At 32.5% G+C, this 18,212-nt stretch overlaps 1 protein-coding gene across 1 annotated transcript in view; it reads left to right on the top strand.

The window, feature by feature from the left end:
- LOC113468631 overlaps positions 1-16,868 on the top strand; it is a 28,961-nt gene extending 12,093 nt beyond the window's left edge. The window contains exon 6 of the mRNA XM_026825709.1: positions 16,849-16,868. Within this exon, the coding sequence (XP_026681510.1) occupies positions 16,849-16,868 (20 nt within the window). The remainder of the gene's footprint in view (positions 1-16,848) is intronic.
- Positions 16,869-18,212: the final 1,344 nt, after the last annotated feature.

Raw genomic sequence — 18,212 nt, 5'->3', positions numbered from 1 at the left:
TTATATACTTGATGATTAATTGGCTAATCATGTATGTACATATGTGACAATGTGACACAGGGCACTACCTATATGCTTTATATAGACATTCATATTCAACAGTAAATTTATTATTAACCGATAATTTATTACATACCGTATGTTCTAATTAATCTAATTTATTTTATTTTGATAATCAGCTCTGTCTCTTGGCAACATTATTAACAAATTTGTCAGCTCAAATCGTTTCAAGGTACTATTATTTCAACAAGATTGTCACAAAATCAGTTTCTCGGTGCAAAATTTATTTATTTTCGCATTTTTGATTGAGACCTAATTTTCATTTGACTACCTATGTGTTTATTCGAATACTTCTATCGAAAAAGAAAATGCTTCACATTGTTTTGTTTCCAAGATGTAGTGGCAAATATCGGAGTTTTGTTTAAGGTATCCATTTAATCTAGAAAGATGCATTGCATATATACTTGTACGCAGATGCACTTTTCACAAGAATAGCAAGTTTAATATTTTGATAGTTATAGGGTAGTAGGTAACTATTAGGTACATACTAAATGTCACTAGTAATAAACAAATAACTTATGTAGAGTACCAGTCTTCGTTAAAGATGTTGGGAAATTTCGTTTTTGAGGCAAGAGTCTAATTAATTTAAGGGCAATAACAAGAACTAGACAATACTCTGTTCGTCACAATTTTATTAGTTTAATAGAATTCAGGGAATAGTGCTCTCGGGGGGTCACGGTCTGACAGCATTTTAATGTTTGTGGCATTTTCTTAATCATGTTTGTACAGATTTCCCATATCTCCACCACTGATGTCAATGATTTGATATTTAAAATAAATAATTAAAAAGAGATCAACAATCTAAACGTAATATACCTAGATAATGTATGTACTGATGTCGGCCTGGTGCTTGCAGTCCATTCCTATCGACGGCAATACGAAAAAAGAACACGAAAAAATATTCAAAATTTCTTCTGATTGAAATCCAATTAGAAAAAATGTCAGTTGGCGATGAGTCGGAAATTTCGAGCGGAGAAATTCTTTCTTTTTATTTTCGAAATGAAAAAACGATTAGCACAGAGGGATTTTTTTTTTATTTTGAAAAGTCATTTTGTCCTCCAAAAATGAATTTGACTTTGCCAATAATAAATTTGACGAAATTGTACCTAATCAATTGATCTGTTATTCTCTTGTTGTCTATTTTGGTGTTGACTGCACTAATTATATCATGTACATAATTGTGTGGGCATATTTAATTCGAATTTATATACTTGATGATTAATTGGCTAATCATGTATGTACATATGTGACAATGTGACACAGGGCACTACCTATATGCTTTATATAGACATTCATATTCAACAGTAAATTTATTATTAACCGATAATTTATTACATACCTACCTACCTAGGTAGCAAGTTAGCAACATCAAAATCACTACATGCAAAATTGTCAATCTTGAGAAGCAAAAATATCCTAACGGTTTTTCTCGTCTTTTTTTCTTCTTTTTCCGTAGATAAGCCATAAAAAGTAAACATATAATGTTACCTCTATCTAATTTTAACTCTTTCCCTGAGCAATCCTTTTCATATTTCCCATTTATTAGGGGAAAAAATGATATTACACAACAGCAGGAGAATAAAAAACAATCATAAATTTCTAGGTATGTAGATCTTTGGTTCCACAATTTTTATGTTTTCTTTGTAAACATCGGACATGAGGGTTTTATGTTCAAGGCTCAAGCTCATTTCCTTCAATATCTTTATTGTTTACCGGCTTGGAGATGTTCTTTTTTTTCTGTACACAAAAAAATTGCTTGTTTTCTGGGGATATAAAAATCCAATTCAAACAAGTCGAATTTTTAATTTTATGGAAATTACAGACCTCTAATGCAAATATGTATTTATCAGAGGTAAACAAAATCAAACATGAACTTATTTATAATTCGAGCTCATGTTTTCCAAGCTGTCTATAATTATTGAGCCTCACATTTATGCAGAATTACGTACCTATTTACATACCTAATTACCATTTGGTAGGTGTAGGTATTGTTCCAATTGAACTCTAACAAGGTACCAAATACGTCGTTACCTATACAGACATAATACCTAGGTATTTCATACTAGTTCGGAGATAAGTATTTTGGTATACCTGAGATGAAAACAAGTAAAATAGGTATACCTAATAACAAAAAAATATGTACCTAATTTAACGATGAATTTACAACTTCTTATCTTTTAGATTTTTGCTCATGTACTTGCTTACCTGAACACATCCACTTAGTTCTAAATTTACTGATCTCAGCCCATATAATTATTATGTAGGTATCGCATCCGTAGTATGGGTGAGTATTATATTGAAATCACCTACAATTAAATAAACATTAGAAGATGCATTGGGCAATTAATATAGCGTAACTATTATGTGTATGTAATTAGGTATGTTCTAATTAATCTAATTTATTTTATTTTGATAATCAGCTCTGTCTCTTGGCAACATTATTAACAAATTTGTCAGCTCAAATCGCTTCAAGGTAGGTACTATTATTTCAACAAGATTGTCACAAAATTAGTTTCTCGGTGCAAAATTTATTTATTTTCGCATTTTTGATTGAGACCTAATTTTCATTTGACTATTACCTATGTGTTTATTCGAATACTTCTATCGAAAAAGAAAATGCTTCACATTGTTTTGTTTCCAAGATGTAGTGGCAAATATCGGAGTTTTGTTTAAGGTATCCATTTAATCTAGAAAGATGCATTGCATAATTATACTTGTATGCAGATGCACTTTTCACAAGAATAGCAAGATTAATATTTTGATAGTTATAGGTGGGTGGATTCATTAATAAAAAATGTTCTTGAGAAATTTCGTTATCATTATGGGAGCGTATTTATTTCTTTAGCTTTAGGGTAATTTAGTTTTTTTTTTTAATTTTTTTATGGAAAAAACATATTTTTTATAATATCATATTTTGTGATTAATGATAGAATTTCCTCCCACATCCACCCCACTAGTAATTAAAAAAATCAAGGGGTTATTATTGTTTCTCTTTTTTTTTTTCTTCTCCTCTTAAGAAAAATAGAATTAATTATAGTACGGTGCACAGAGAGAAGTTGTTTTTGAATCAATCCTTATAATTAGAAAGTCGGAAACCAATCTTACAAAGAATACTGTTCTTTAAAGTCCTTTTTTCCACACAAAGTCACGGGCTTTTTCGATATATGCCTGTCAAACGGGATATAGGAAAGGTGTACAACTTTTAAAAGATGGATAGATTTGGATCAATATTTTTGCAAGAAGTTCATGTTTGCAACCTTCTCAAAAATAGCTGAAGACAGTCAATTTTTAGCCGTGATAACTGTGATATTCACAGTTCATACTCATCTGAAGGGGCTTGTTCACTGCTTCACACATTCACCGACAAGCACGGAAAGTTAGGGGTATAGGGGTCTTACCTCTATTGGAAAGATCCCTTCTTGTAATATCTCGGACTATACAAAAAGTGTAAGTACAATATCTCTCATCATCATAAGCACCCATTATGTATAGATTTTTTTCCAGTATTTTAAAAAAATATGGAACATTGTTACCATTAATTCTTTCCAGAGATTCTTGGAGATAAGTATTTTTTATCTTTTGTTTTCTGCCTACGTAAGATTAAGATTTTCCTGTGCTGGAAGTTATCTGAGGTTAATTATACCTATATGTTGGTAATGTTAATGTTTGTGTTGAACATTATTGATGTTTGTGAAGGGAAGACTAGGGCTGCATAAATTTCTTAAGATTAGATTCCTTTTTGTCCATTAGGTATGTATGTATTTCTAATTGCTGTAAGTTTTTGATTTTTACATAGATCCTCTGAGAATCTTAGTAATTTTATTTATTACATACCTACCTAGGTAGCAAGTTAGCAACATCAAAATCACTACATGCAAAATTGTCAATCTTGAGAAGCAAAAATATCCTAACGGTTTTTCTCGTCTTTTTTCTTCTTTTTCCGTAGATAAGCCATAAAAAGTAAACAAATAATGTTGCCTCTATCTAATTTTAACTCTTTCCCTGAGCAATCCTTTTCATATTTCCCATTTATTAGGGAAAAAAATGATATTACACAACAGCAGGAGAATAAAAAACAATAATAAATTTCTTATAAGAAAACATTAATGAAGGCAAACACAAGAAAAAAAATATCACTTTTTTTCTATCGAAATTCTCATGAGAAATTAAGAAAGATTTTTTTAACTCTTCCGTTAATATGAGAAGAAGAAAAAATCCTTTCTGTAAATAAGGAAGAGCCCCAGACTTCTCTCTCAGGCCAGGGGACTGGGGGCATATGAGTATTGTGAAAAAAATAAAACCCTTTACTTTTTATTTCTAAATAAGTATATTTCATTTTTTATAATTTGACATAATTCCTTATTCGCAACCCTTTCTCCAGCTAGGGTTATTTCGATTTTTTTTCCTTTCAATTCTTACCATCAAGTATTAGGTATTTTGTTTGTAGATTAAAATTATAAATACCCGAAGGAAAAAAACTACTTCGATTTTTTACCATTCTTTATTATTATCATAAAAACGGGATATTGAATTTACTTCATGAGAAAGATCCTCAAGTGTTTAAAGGGTTTAAGGAAAGAAATTCGAGTCTTTTTGTTAAAAAAAATATTACTTACATAGATGGGTTTTTCCCAAAATGTGTGTGAAACACGGAAAACATTAGGTAGGTACTTCTGAAGAAAAGTCTTGTCGGTTACTCATTTACATCAGGAAAAATGTCAAGTTTCAACAAAGTTCCTCTAGTACCTACACTAAGTAGGAAGGTACAGAGGTTGACAAGTATAGTTAGTTAGTTAGGTACCTTGGTATTCAAAATTTTATCAAAAATGGATACTCAATTACTCATAGAGTATTTATCGAAAAAGCCCTAAAAGACACAGGGCATTTACAGTCCACCAATTAAGAATAGATACTTATTACTTTAACGCTTTGTAGTGTGCAAACCCTTTTGCAACTTTTTGGCCGTTACTTCAGTTTGACCATACAAGAATATTTTACAATAAAATGGAGCAATTTCTAGGTACGTAAGTACATAATATATTATATCCTGAATTATAGGCTCATACTGCGGTCTCATAGGTACATAACATACATCATGTACATAATTGTGTGGGCATATTTAATTTGAATTTATACTTGATGATTAATTGGCTAATCATGTATGTACATATGTGACAATGTGACACAGACACGATAATTTATTACATATAAATTATCTTATTATTAACCGATAATTTATTACATACCTACCTAGGTAGCAACATCAAAATCACTACATACATGCAAAATTGTCAATCTTGAGAAGCAAAAATATCCTAACGGTTTTTCTCGTCTTTTTTTCTTCTTTTTCCGTAGATAAGCCATAAAAAGTAAACATATAATGTTACCTCTATCTAATTTTAACTCTTTCCCTGAGCAATCCTTTTCATATTTCCCATTTATTAGGGGAAAAAATGATATTACACAACAGCAGGAGAATAAAAAACAATCATAAATTTCTTATAAGAAAACATTAATGAAGGCAAACACAAGAAAAAAAATATCACTTTTTTCTATCGAAATTCTCATGAGAAATTAAGAAAGATTTTTTTAACTCTTCCGTTAATATGAGAAGAAGAAAAAATCCTTTCTGTAAATAAGGAAGAGCCCCAGACTTCTCTCTCAGGCCAGGGGACTGGGGGGCATATGAGTATTGTGAAAAAAATAAAACCCTTTACTTCTTATTTCTAAATATAAGTATATTTCATTTTTTATAATTTGACATAATTCCTTATTCGCAACCCTTTCTCCAGCTAGGGTTATTTCGATTTTTTTTCCTTTCAATTCTTACCATCAAGTATTAGGTATTTTGTTTGTAGATTAAAATTATAAATACCCGAAGGAAAAAAAACTACTTCGATTTTTTACCATTCTTTATTATTATCATTAAAACGGGATATTGAATTTACTTCATGAGAAAGATCCTCAAGTGTTTAAAGGGTTTAAGGAAAGAAATTCGAGTCTTTTTGTTAAAAAATATTACTTACATAAATGGCTTTTTCCCAAAATGTGTGTGAAACACGGAAAACATTACTTCTGAAGAAAAGTCTTGTCGGTTACTCATTTACATCAGGAAAAATGTCAAGTTTCAACAAAGTCTTGTCGGTTACATCAGGAAAAATGTCAAGTTTCAACAAAGTTCCTCTAGTACCTACACTAAGTAGGAAGGTACAGAGGTAGACAAGTAGTTAGGTACCTTGGTATTCAAAATTTTATCGAAAATAGATACTCAATTACTCATAGATTATTTATCGAAAAAGCCCTAAAAGACATAGGGCATTTACAGTCCACCAATTAAGAATAGATACTTATTACTTTAACGCTTTGTAGTGTGCGAACCCTTTTGCAACTTTTTGGCCGTTACTTCAGTTTGACCATACAAGAACATTTTACAATAAAATAGAGCAATTTCTAGGTACATAAGTACATAATATATTATATCCTGAATTATAGGCTCATACTGCGGTCTCATAGGTACATAACATACATACGTCACAAACCGGAAAATCTGTTCCATATTTTGTGTCAAAGAAAACCTATTATATCATATTTAATAGGTACCAACCTAGACATTAGAGAGAAAAAACTATATAATCCTTTCTTACAATAAAAATTACACAATATGATATTCCTTTTATTTATTTTTACGTAAAAATTCACACAATTTAACAGGTAGACGGTCGTGTCTTCCGCGTCGTATATCCGTATTGAATTTCATACAACAAAATCAATCAAGCAGAAGCTATCATATTACTGGGGGTCCTCTTGCCCCCCGTGTAATATATTTCACCTCACATATCCTTCACCCCCTTGTGACCCCTGGAACACCACATAATAGTACACCTGACATGAGATATTATTTTTTTTCCTTGAAAAACAAGAAATTTTGAGGGGAAAAAAAATGTTTTAAGGAAAATGTAAGAAGGATTAGTTATGTGATAGTGTAGTTGTCTACATGCTTTAAACATTTTTTTCCCAAGTCTGACAAAATTCGTCTAATATTTGCACAAAAACATGATTTCCGATCTTCAGTAAGTACTTTTTTGTCAAAGTTCCTTCTTTTATTATTCAAAATTCCCAAAATTCAATTCATTAAACAGAAAGTGTAATTTGACCTGCATACAGAAGGACACAAGGTACACTTCCCTTGTTTAGAGTGTCCCAAGCGTACTGTAATTGATTTTGTTCAGAAACACCCCCGCCGATTGAATTCTAACTCCCTGTATATCTTAATCACTTAATATTATGTATGAATCTTGAACTGATTTTTTTCCGTCTAGTTTTTTTCCTATATTTTGGAAAACTACAAGAAAAAAAGCCCTTCAACAGGTATATCTCACTGTAATTATTTTACAACCCAGCTACGTCTGTCATTTGGTTTGTAGGGAGCTTTTTCAAAAGAATTATCTGAATAGTAGCCCGTAGATACCTGATCTTTGTTCAAAGCTGACATTCTAAATAAAGCACTCACTACTGATACCTATGTACCTACTTAATAGTTACAAGGAGACTGTGCTATGGAGGATGGAGGAGATTGAAATCTCATTACGTCCCATTTCATATCTTCCTGAGTTGTTAAGAATTTGGAAGTTAAAGGAGAGGTTTTCGTATTTCACTTTTGTCCAAATCATTTTGTGATTTCGTTTGAAAATTGGGAGACATATATTCAAATGAACTTGGTGCAACATTGATTTCTTCTGGTCCAAGTTTGGAACATGTCGTGATTTATGTGGGGTCTAGGAGTGCGAGCTCATATCAAAGCTCTTTATTTTGTAGCCCCATTTAGCTTTCTGACTGACTTATCTAACTTATCTTGTTCTTTTGCCTGATTCTCAGTTGTGTGCTCTTTCGATTTTTTACGTTCTTTCAAATATTTTACCTCACACACGTACGACAATAATCCTTGCAGGTAATGGATTATGGATAGTATCGGTAGAATTAATATTCTCAAAATTCACCGAAATAAAAATTAATTAATAGGTAAGCAATACTTGATTTGCAAATTTTATTGGCAAAGCTAAATACAAGCTTGAGGCAATGTTAAGCTAACCTTGTTTTATCTAAATTTTGGATATTCCGGACATGGTTTTACATTAATTTATTATTTGGGAAGAAATGAAACTTTTAGTTGGTCAAATTATTATTTGGCTTCTGGGTATGCAACGTGCATATATTTCATCAGGATGGCCTTGTCGAAAGATTAATTTACACCTACATGAAGTACCTACCTACAGTTTACAACATTTTTACTCTATCTTACTTGAAAGTAAAAGTCCAAAACTGTAAACATTCAAAATGAATATACCTCTAGCTTGCCACCCTACCTAAAATATGACTTACCTTGAAGCGAAACATGCATTTTACTCGCAATATTTGTGTCCAATTTGTTTTTTTTTTTGTCCATGAGACTTGACTCCTAATATTTACGTGATTCAAAAGTGTCTCCCATTTATGAAATCATGGTTTCAAAGGATAATTGGTTGAACAACCAATATTCAGATAAGAACGATTCTGGTGTGACGTGCTCGGACATTTTCAGATTGACCAGAAAGATAAAATGGTAGATACGTACGTAGGTAGGAGGTAGGTACTGTGTTGAAACTATGTGAAAGATTGGAAAGTCTTTTGTAAGGCTAAAAGAAAATAATGGGGGGGGGAATCCTTCCTGGTAACTTTGAGATTCGCCAAAAACGTTTTGTGTGCAAGTCAAGCTTTCAAATTGAAGGTGGATTAGATTTAGTGCTTATGATTTTTGGAAGATAATCGCTTCCTGTGTTAAAAAAAAATATAGTTTTTTTTCAGTAAAGTGCGTTTTTTTCCACTCATAAAATTATTGCTTGCATGTTAAGTGGATACTATGGTGTGAGCTCGCCAAGAATATTAATATTGTAGACACATTTATAACAATAATATTCATCATACAAAGTAGAAAACATGCAAATTTCAGTTTTTTATACTCTTTTTTACTTTTTTCTTTATATTATTTTTTCACACTTTTACTCCATTATCACACGATATGGTTGAAGTTTAAAATACGTTTTGCAAGATTTACTGAGCTGCCTCCTCATCTTGTAACTCAAACTTCTTCCATTTCAAAGCATATCGCCTCCGTTTAAACACTAATTATTACCTATTTGAGGAACTTCATGTCTTTGAATGTTCTTCTTTACAGGGGGTTTCTGTATGATCTAATTACTTAGGCTATCACCATAGGAAATGTAAAGTATCTTCCTACTTATACCTACCACAATAATTAGCTAGCTATCTGAAACAATAACATTTCTACTTTTCAAGTTGACCCGTCAAGGTGTCTCAATACTGCTGGTGAATTATACTCATAATCTAATGAATTCTAATGTAATCTTGAACGATTGGTCGAAACAGGAGAACGGTCAAAATATTGCTACAATTCACAGAGGTCGCAATTTTCTTGGTTCTAAATTATTTCAAGACAAAATAACTGTTAGAGCTTCAACTCTGTTCTAGGTGAAGGTTAACACTCTATGTGCTAGACAAGGGTTAATGATCCTTTTTCCAATTACCACAATCAATTAATCAACCGAACTGAAACTGTTATGGAAATTGAGCATTGTTTATTGTTGAATTGTGCATAGTGGATATACCTACAGATAAACAGATTACAGAAAATATTACTCATATAATAATGGAAAAAAGTTGATGAATTAACAAAAAATAAGACCAACACAACACGATACAGTTTGATAGGGCACTCCCTATCGTCTGATATGGAATTCAATATTGTGTGAGATTGTTATGATGATAATCATTTTATTAAGCTCAGAAGTCTACCGAGTTCACCAGAAATGTTGAAGTTGTTTTGTCTGGAAATAAATTGTTTTGTGACCTGTATTATCAAAATCAGTTCTGGTCATTTTCTAATAGGTTATTAATACCTAGTTAATACATTCTATTCACTAAATTTATTGTTTTGTAGGTAAATGTCATGGAAAAGCAATTTTAGAACTTAGCAATCCACATTTCGCAAAATTTTGGTGTCACAGGACCTAAATTACTCGTTACTCGTGTTAAACTAATGGTCATACCTACAGTTTTCAAATCCCTTTAACATTGCGTCATACCTTTTGTGAAGTGTTAAGTTCTTTATGAAACGTAAAAATTACACAATATGATATTCCTTTTATTTATTTTTACGTAAAAATTCACACAATTTAACAGGTAGACGGTCGTGTCTTCCGCGTAGTATATCCGTATTGAATTTCATACAACAAAATCAATCAAGCAGAAGCTATCATATTACTGGGGGCCCTCTGCCCCCGTGTGATATATTTCACCTCACATATCCTTCACCCCCTTGTGACCCCTGGAACACCACATAATAGTACACCTGACATGAGATATTATTTTTTTCCTTGAAAAACAAGAAATTTTGAGGGGAAAATGTTTTAAGAAAAATGTAAGAAGGATTAGTTAATGTGATAGTGTAGTTACCTACATGCTTTAAACATTTTTTTCTCAAGTCTGACAAAATTCGTCTAATATTTGCACAAAAACATGATTTCCGATCTTCAGTAAGTACTTTTTAGTGCTTGTGACCCCTGGAACACCACATAATAGTACACCTGACATGAGATATTATTTTTTTCCTTGAAAAACAAGAAATTTTGAGGGGAAAAAAAATGTTTTAAGAAAAATGTAAGAAGGATTAGTTATGTGATAGTGTAGTATGTGATATTGTAGTTGAATTGTAAAACCTTATGTTTAGTTGACTCCACAATTATTGTAATTTTTTTGCAGCTTATCTGTAAATGAATGCCCTTGCCCAAGTTGGGTGATTATGGGGCCTATTATTATTATTAGTGTAGTTACATGCTTTAAACCTTTTTTTTCTCAAGTCTGACAAAATTGGTCTAATATTTGCACAAAAGCATGATTTCCGATCTTCAGTAAGTATACTTTTTAGTCAAAGTTCCTTCTTTTATTATTCAAAATTCCCAAAATTCAATTTATTAAACAGAACACAGTGTAATTTGACCTGCATACAGAAGGACACAAGGTACACTTCCCTTGTTTAGAGTGTCCCAAGCGTACTGTAATTTATTTTGTTCAGAAACACCCCCGCCGATTGAATTCTATCTCCCTGTATATCTTAATCACTTAATATTATGTATGAATCTTGAGGTAAATGGTCCATCTCGAAACCTATTAGCACTAATAACGAAAACATGGAGAGCTATTAAACAATTATTTTGAAAATATTCTAACTTATGCAAATAATTTTAATGAGCAATGAACTGCTGCAGTAAAATCTGGGAGTTTTTACTGAAATTTGAAACCTGGGGGAAAAATGGACCCGTGTTTCCGGATTCATTTCACTTCTACTTATAAATCTATAGTCTAGACCAGACTAGACTAGAATAAACTATAGATTACACTAAAATCAGTGAATTAGTCACTTGCTATTTTCGATACATTAACGCATTATACCCCACGGATTCATTTCACTTCTACTTATAAATCTATAGTCTAGACCAGACTAGACTAGAATAAACTATAGATTACACTAAAATCAGTGAATTTAGTCACTTGCTATTTTCGATACATTAACGCATTATACCCCCTATGCCTACTACCACCTTGAGTTCTTAGTCATTCATAAGGCTTTAATATGTAGAACCACCTCTCCATTCTTGATACACAATCCTGCTTCCTCTGTAAAAACGGACATCAATCAGGTAGTTAAATAATCAAACTTTAACTATAAAGTTCCCAGTTCAAATTTTACCTTTAATTGGGAACCAATCCAATTTGAAGTCAACATTGAACGAACCACTTCTTTTTCTTCTTTATGGGCGCTATAACACCGTGGTTAAAGTGGGTCATTTGCACCGAAACCCAGAGAAGTTAATATTGCGATCGACCTTTCGGATGTCTTTGACTTAGATTACTTAGAAGGTGATATCTACGTCTTCGCTGTTAAATTCAACTCAACTGTGTATACGAATGTAGGTAACATGAGATAATAATGAGATATAATTATTTTGAGATGACTTTATCAATTTTGTCCGTGTTAACACTTGTAAAAATGTTTATTCAGTTCTTTCCAATGATTTTTCATTTTCCTGCTTACTTTGCTTGTCTGTATCTAACATGAGAGTTCTTTGTTTACACACATGTAAAAATCTATGAAACAATAACCCACCCAATTAGAAGATAGAGGGAGCCAATTTCCTGACGGCCGGCCTAATTAAGAGATTAAAAAGTATTGGAATTTTCGATTTTTATTTTGTCATTTATTAATTGGTGCATATCAACTATCAACTGTTGCTATCTAGTATTTACAAACCGATGTAGACTGTAGGTAAATAAAGCGACACAAGTGAATAATTCCAAACACCTAGATAATTAGTAGGTAAAAGTCATCTTTGTTTCCTGAAATGTACTAATGACTGTGTCAACAACCTCCTTCATAAACAATACCTGGTATTATTAATCCTGATCCAGTTTTAATTAAACAACATTCAAATTAGAGTCCCAACTATGTAGGTATGTAGATCTTTGGTTCCACAATTTTTATGTTTTCTTTGTTTAATTAAACAACATTCAAATTAGAGTCCCAACTATGTAGGTATGTAGATCTTTGGTTCCACAATTTTTATGTTTTCTTTGTAAACATTGGACATGAGGGTTTTATGTTCAAGGCTCAAGCTCATTTCCTTCAATATCTTTATTCTTTACCGGCTTGGAGATGTTCTTTTTTTTCTGTACACAAAAAAAAATTGCTTGTTTTCTGGGGATATAAAAATCCAATTCAAACAAGTCGAATTTTTAATTTTATGGAAATTACAGACCTCTAATGCAAATATGTATTTATCAGAGGTAAACAAAATCAAACATGAACTTATTTATAATTCGAGTATGTTTTCCAAGCTGTCTATAATTATTGAGCCTCACATTTATGCAGAATTACGTATTTACATACCTAATTACCATTTGGTAGATGTAGGTATTGTTCCAATTGAACTCTAACAAGGTACCAAATACGTCGTTACCTATACAGACATAATACCTAGATATTTCATACTAGTTCGGAGATAAGTATTTTGGTATACCTGGGAACGAAACGGACAAGTAAAGTACAAATTTGTTGAAATTGTAAAGAAAAAGATTAATTGTTCCTGTGAAGGAATATGTCAAGGGCACTACCCATGCTCGAGAGTTGTGCCCAACTTCTTGTTTCCATTATATTGTAATCTATGTGTTGGAACTTTTACTGGGTTCAACCAAACCAACTGGAGTACTAATGACCAAATAATTAGACCTATTGACTGCCAGTCTGCTTTCAGTAGATAAGTTGCTGAAGAACTTCTTGAGAAATATAGGGCAACTATGTATCTAAAAATCTCGACATCAATGTTTCATCTTTCAACTACATCTGCATCACAAATTCACAGCATTAAATGTAGGTAGCTCATACATAGATAAATAGATATCACCTGTACCTTCAAACTTTACATGTGTAGCTCATTTGTATTACCGCAATACCACCACTGATCGTTCCATTATATTGTAATCTATGTGTTGGAACTTTTACTGGGTTCAACCAAACCAACTGGAGTACTAATGACCAAATAATTAGACCTATATAAGTCTGCCTTCACTAGATAAATTGTCGAAGAACTTCTTAAGAAATATAGGGCAACTATCAAAAATTCTCTACATCAATGTTTCAACTACTTTGGCATCACAAATTCACCATATTACTTGTAGGTATAGCTCATACATAGATAAATACCTATAAATCACCCTTTATATGTGTAGCTTGTTTGTAATACCGCAATACCACCACTGATCTTTATTAATTTACTTCTATGAGAACATCAGTAAAGCTCAGGATAGTTCTGGAGGTGAACTGTGGAATTAATCAGGAGTTAGGCTCTTTATAAATGTAAAACATGAAACAGAATCTCCGTGCCAAGAATGATCATACTAATCCTCGAACTTCAAGTTACATTTTTGTTTGATCCACAATCATGTTTTCACTAGAACCCTGTAAATCTGTAGCCACACTTTAATTTTCAAGATCATAATCTTTTCATCTATCAATCAAACGAAATATTACAACAATAGTTACAAGGAGACTGTGCTATGGAGGATGGAGGAGATTGAAATCTCATTACGTCCCATTTCATATCTTCCTGAGTTGTTAAGAACTTGGAAGTTAAAGGAGAGGTTTTCGTATTTCACTTTTGTCCAAATCATTTTGTGATTTTGTTTGAAAAATGAGAGACATATTCAAATGAACTTGGTGCAACATTGATTTCTTCTGGTCCAAGATTGGAACATGTCGTGATGTACGTGGGGTCTAGGAGTTTAGAGCTCATATCAAAGCTCTTTATTTTGTAGCTCCATTGAACTTTCTCACTGCCTTATCTTGAGTTTTCTGTTATCTTGTTCTTTTGCCTGATTCTCATTTGTGTGTGCTTTCGATATTTTACGTTCTTTTTACCTTACCTCACACACGTATTACAACAATAGTTACAAGGAGACTGTGCTATGGAGGATGGAGGAGATTGAAATCTCATTACGTCCCATTTCATATCTTCCTGAGTTAAGAACTTGGAAGTTAAAGGAGAGGTTTTCGTATTTCACTTTTGTCCAAATCATTTTGTGATTTTGTTTGAAAAATGGGAGACATATTCAAATGAACTGGGTGCAACATTGATTTCTTCTGGTCCAAGTTTGGAACATGTCGTGATTTATGTAGGGTCTAGGAGTGCGAGCTCATATCAATAAAGCTCTTTATTTTGTAGCCCCATTGAACTTTCTGACTGACTTATCTAACTTATCTTGTTCTTTTGCCTGATTCTCAGTTGTGTGCTCTTTCGATTTTTTACGTACTTTCAAATATTTTACCTCACACACGTACGACAATAATCCTTGCAGGTAATGGATTATGGATAGAATCGGTAGAATTAATATTCTCAAAATCAATTATCCTTTGAAACCATGATTTCATAAATGGGAGACACTTTTGAATCACGTAAATATTAGGAGTCAAGTCTCATGGACAAAATTCTCAAAATATTCACCGAAATAAAAATTAATTAATAGGTAAGCAATACTTGATTTGCAAATTTTATTGGCAAAGCTAAATACAAGCTTGAGGCAATGTTAAGCTAACCTTGTTTTATCTAAATTTTGGATATTCCGGACATGGTTTTACATTAATTTATTATTTGGGAAGAAATGAAACTTTTAGTTGGTCAAATTATTATTTGGCTTCTGGGTATGCAACGTGCATATATTTCATCAGGATGGCCTTGTCGAAAGATTAATTTACACCTACATGAAGTACCTACCTACAGTTTACAACATTTTTACTCTATCTTACTTGAAAGTAAAAGTCCAAAACTGTAAACATTCAAAATGAATATACCTCTAGCTTGCCACCCTACCTAAAATATGACTTACCTTGAAGCGAAACATGCATTTTACTCGCAATATTTGTGTCCAATTTGCTCTAGCTTGCCACCCTACCTAAAATATGACTTACCTTGAAGCGAAACATGCATTTTACTCGCAATATTTGTGTCCAATTTGTTTTTTGTCCATGAGACTTGACTCCTAATATTTACGTGATTCAAAAGTCTCTCCCATTTGTGAAATCATGGTTTCAAAGGATAATTGGTTGAACAACCAATATTCAGATAAGAATGATTCTGGTGTGACGTGCTCGGACATTTTCAGATTGACCAGAAAGATAAAATGGTAGATACGTATACGTACGTAGGTAGGTACTGTGTTGAAACTATGTGAAAGATTGGAAAGTCTTTTGTAAGGGTAAAAGAGTCTTTTGTAGGGGTAAAAGAAAATAATGGGGGGGGAATCCTTCCTGGTAACTTTGAGATTCGCCAAAAACGTTTTGTGTGCAAGTCAAGCTTTCAAATTGAAGGTGGATTAGATTTAGTGCTTATGATTTTTGGAAGATAATCGCTTCCTGTGTTAAAAAAAAATATAGTTTTTTTTCAGTAAAGTGCGTTTTTTTCCACTCATAAAATTATTGCTTGCATGTTAAGTGGATACTATGGTGTGAGCTCGCCAAGAATATTAATATTGTAGACACATTTATAACAATAATATTCATCATACAAAGTAGAAAACATGCAAATTTCAGTTTTTTATACTCTTTTTTACTTTTTTCTTTATATTATTTTTTCACACTTTTACTCCATTATCACACGATATGGTTGAAGTTTAAAATACGTTTTGCAAGATTTACTGAGCTGCCTCCTCATCTTGTAACTCAAACTTCTTCCATTTCAAAGCATATCGCCTCCGTTTAAACACTAATTATTACCTATTTTTGAGGAACTTCATGTCTTTGAATGTTCTTCTTTACAGGGGGTTTCTGTATGATCTAATTACTTAGGTTATCACCATAGGAAATGTAAAGTATCTTCCTACTTATACCTACCACAATAATTAGCTAGCTAGCTATCTGAAACAATAACATTTCTACTCTTCAAATTGGCCCGTCAAGGTGTCTCAGTACAACTGGTGAATTATGCTTAGGAGAACGGTCAAAATATTGCTACAATTCACAGCGGTCGCAATTATCTTGGTTCGAAAATATTTCAAATTTCAGACAAACGTTCAAACTCTATGCTACTCAAACTTCTTCCATTTCAAAGCATATCGCCTCCGTTTAAACACTAATTATTACCTATTTTTGAGGAACTTCATGTCTTTGAATGTTCCTCTTTACAGGGGGTTTCTGTATGATCTAATTACTTAGGCTATCACCATAGGAAATGTAAAGTATCTTCCTACTTATACCTACCACAATAATTAGCTAGCTATCTGAAACAATAACATTTCTACTTTTCAAGTTGACCCGTCAAGGTGTCTCAATACTGCTGGTGAATTATACTCATAATCTAATGAATTCTAATGTAATCTTGAACGATTGGTCGAAACAGGAGAACGGTCAAAATATTGCTACAATTCACAGAGGTCGCAATTTTCTTGGTTCTAAATTATTTCAAGACAAAATAACTGTTAGAGCTTCAACTCTGTTCTAGGTGAAGGTTAACACTCTATGTGCTAGACAAGGGTTAATGATCCTTTTTCCAATTACCACAATCAATTAATCAACCGAACTGAAACTGTTATGGAAATTGAGCATTGTTTATTGTTGAATTGTGGATAGTGGATATACCTACAGATAAACAGATTACAGAAAATATTACTCATATAATAATGGAAAAAAGTTGATGAATTAACGATGGGCATGCTACGACACAGGCCACAAGCGTCTAATGTAGCAGTTGTTTCATCGCTACGAAATAAAAACGGCGGTGGAACACTCATCTTAAAAAAAAAAAAACATAAGTTCTCATACATTAGTAACATGGTATATATTAGGTTCTGAGTTCTTACACATGGTTATTGAGTGTCACAGACCTACGCACTCTCCCATTGTTATTGGAAAGTTTTGATCTTGCAAAAATCCTACAAGGTAATAAAATAAAACAAGAAGAAGGGAAACAGAAGACTAAATCTGACCATCAAGGTCAAGGAAGAAGAGGAAAGAGAGGAAGAGAAGGAGAAGAGGGAGGAAACGAAGAGGAGGAGGAGAAGAAGAAGAACAAAGAGGAGAGTATTAGAAGAGGCAAGATGAGGAGAAGAAGAAAGATTTGAAGAGATTAGAGAAGAAGAAGAAGAAGAAGAAGAAGAAGAAGAAGACGAAAAAGGAGGAGGAGAAGAAGAAGACGACGAAAAAGGAGGAGAAGAAGAAGAAGAAGAAGAAGAAGAAGAAGAAGAAGAAGAAGAAGAGAGAAGACTGAATGCCCCGAGGGTTTTGACACAACACGATACAGTTTGATAGGGCACTCCCTATCGTCTGATATGGAATTCAATATTGTGTGAGATTGTTATGATGATAATCATTTATAAAATAAGTTCAGATACACAACACGATACAGTTTGATAGGGCACTCCCTATCGTCTGATATGGAATTCAATATTGTGTGAGATTGTTATGATGATAATCATTTTATTAAGCTCAGAAGTCTACCGAGTTCACCAGAAATGTTGAAGTTGTTTTGTCTGGAAATAAATTGTTTTGTGAC

This window comes from Diaphorina citri, unplaced genomic scaffold (assembly GCF_000475195.1).
Source record: "Diaphorina citri unplaced genomic scaffold, Diaci psyllid genome assembly version 1.1 scaffold798, whole genome shotgun sequence".
In the NCBI taxonomy this organism is placed as follows: domain Eukaryota; kingdom Metazoa; phylum Arthropoda; class Insecta; order Hemiptera; family Psyllidae; genus Diaphorina; species Diaphorina citri.
This window is presented reverse-complemented; position numbering and strand designations above follow the sequence as displayed.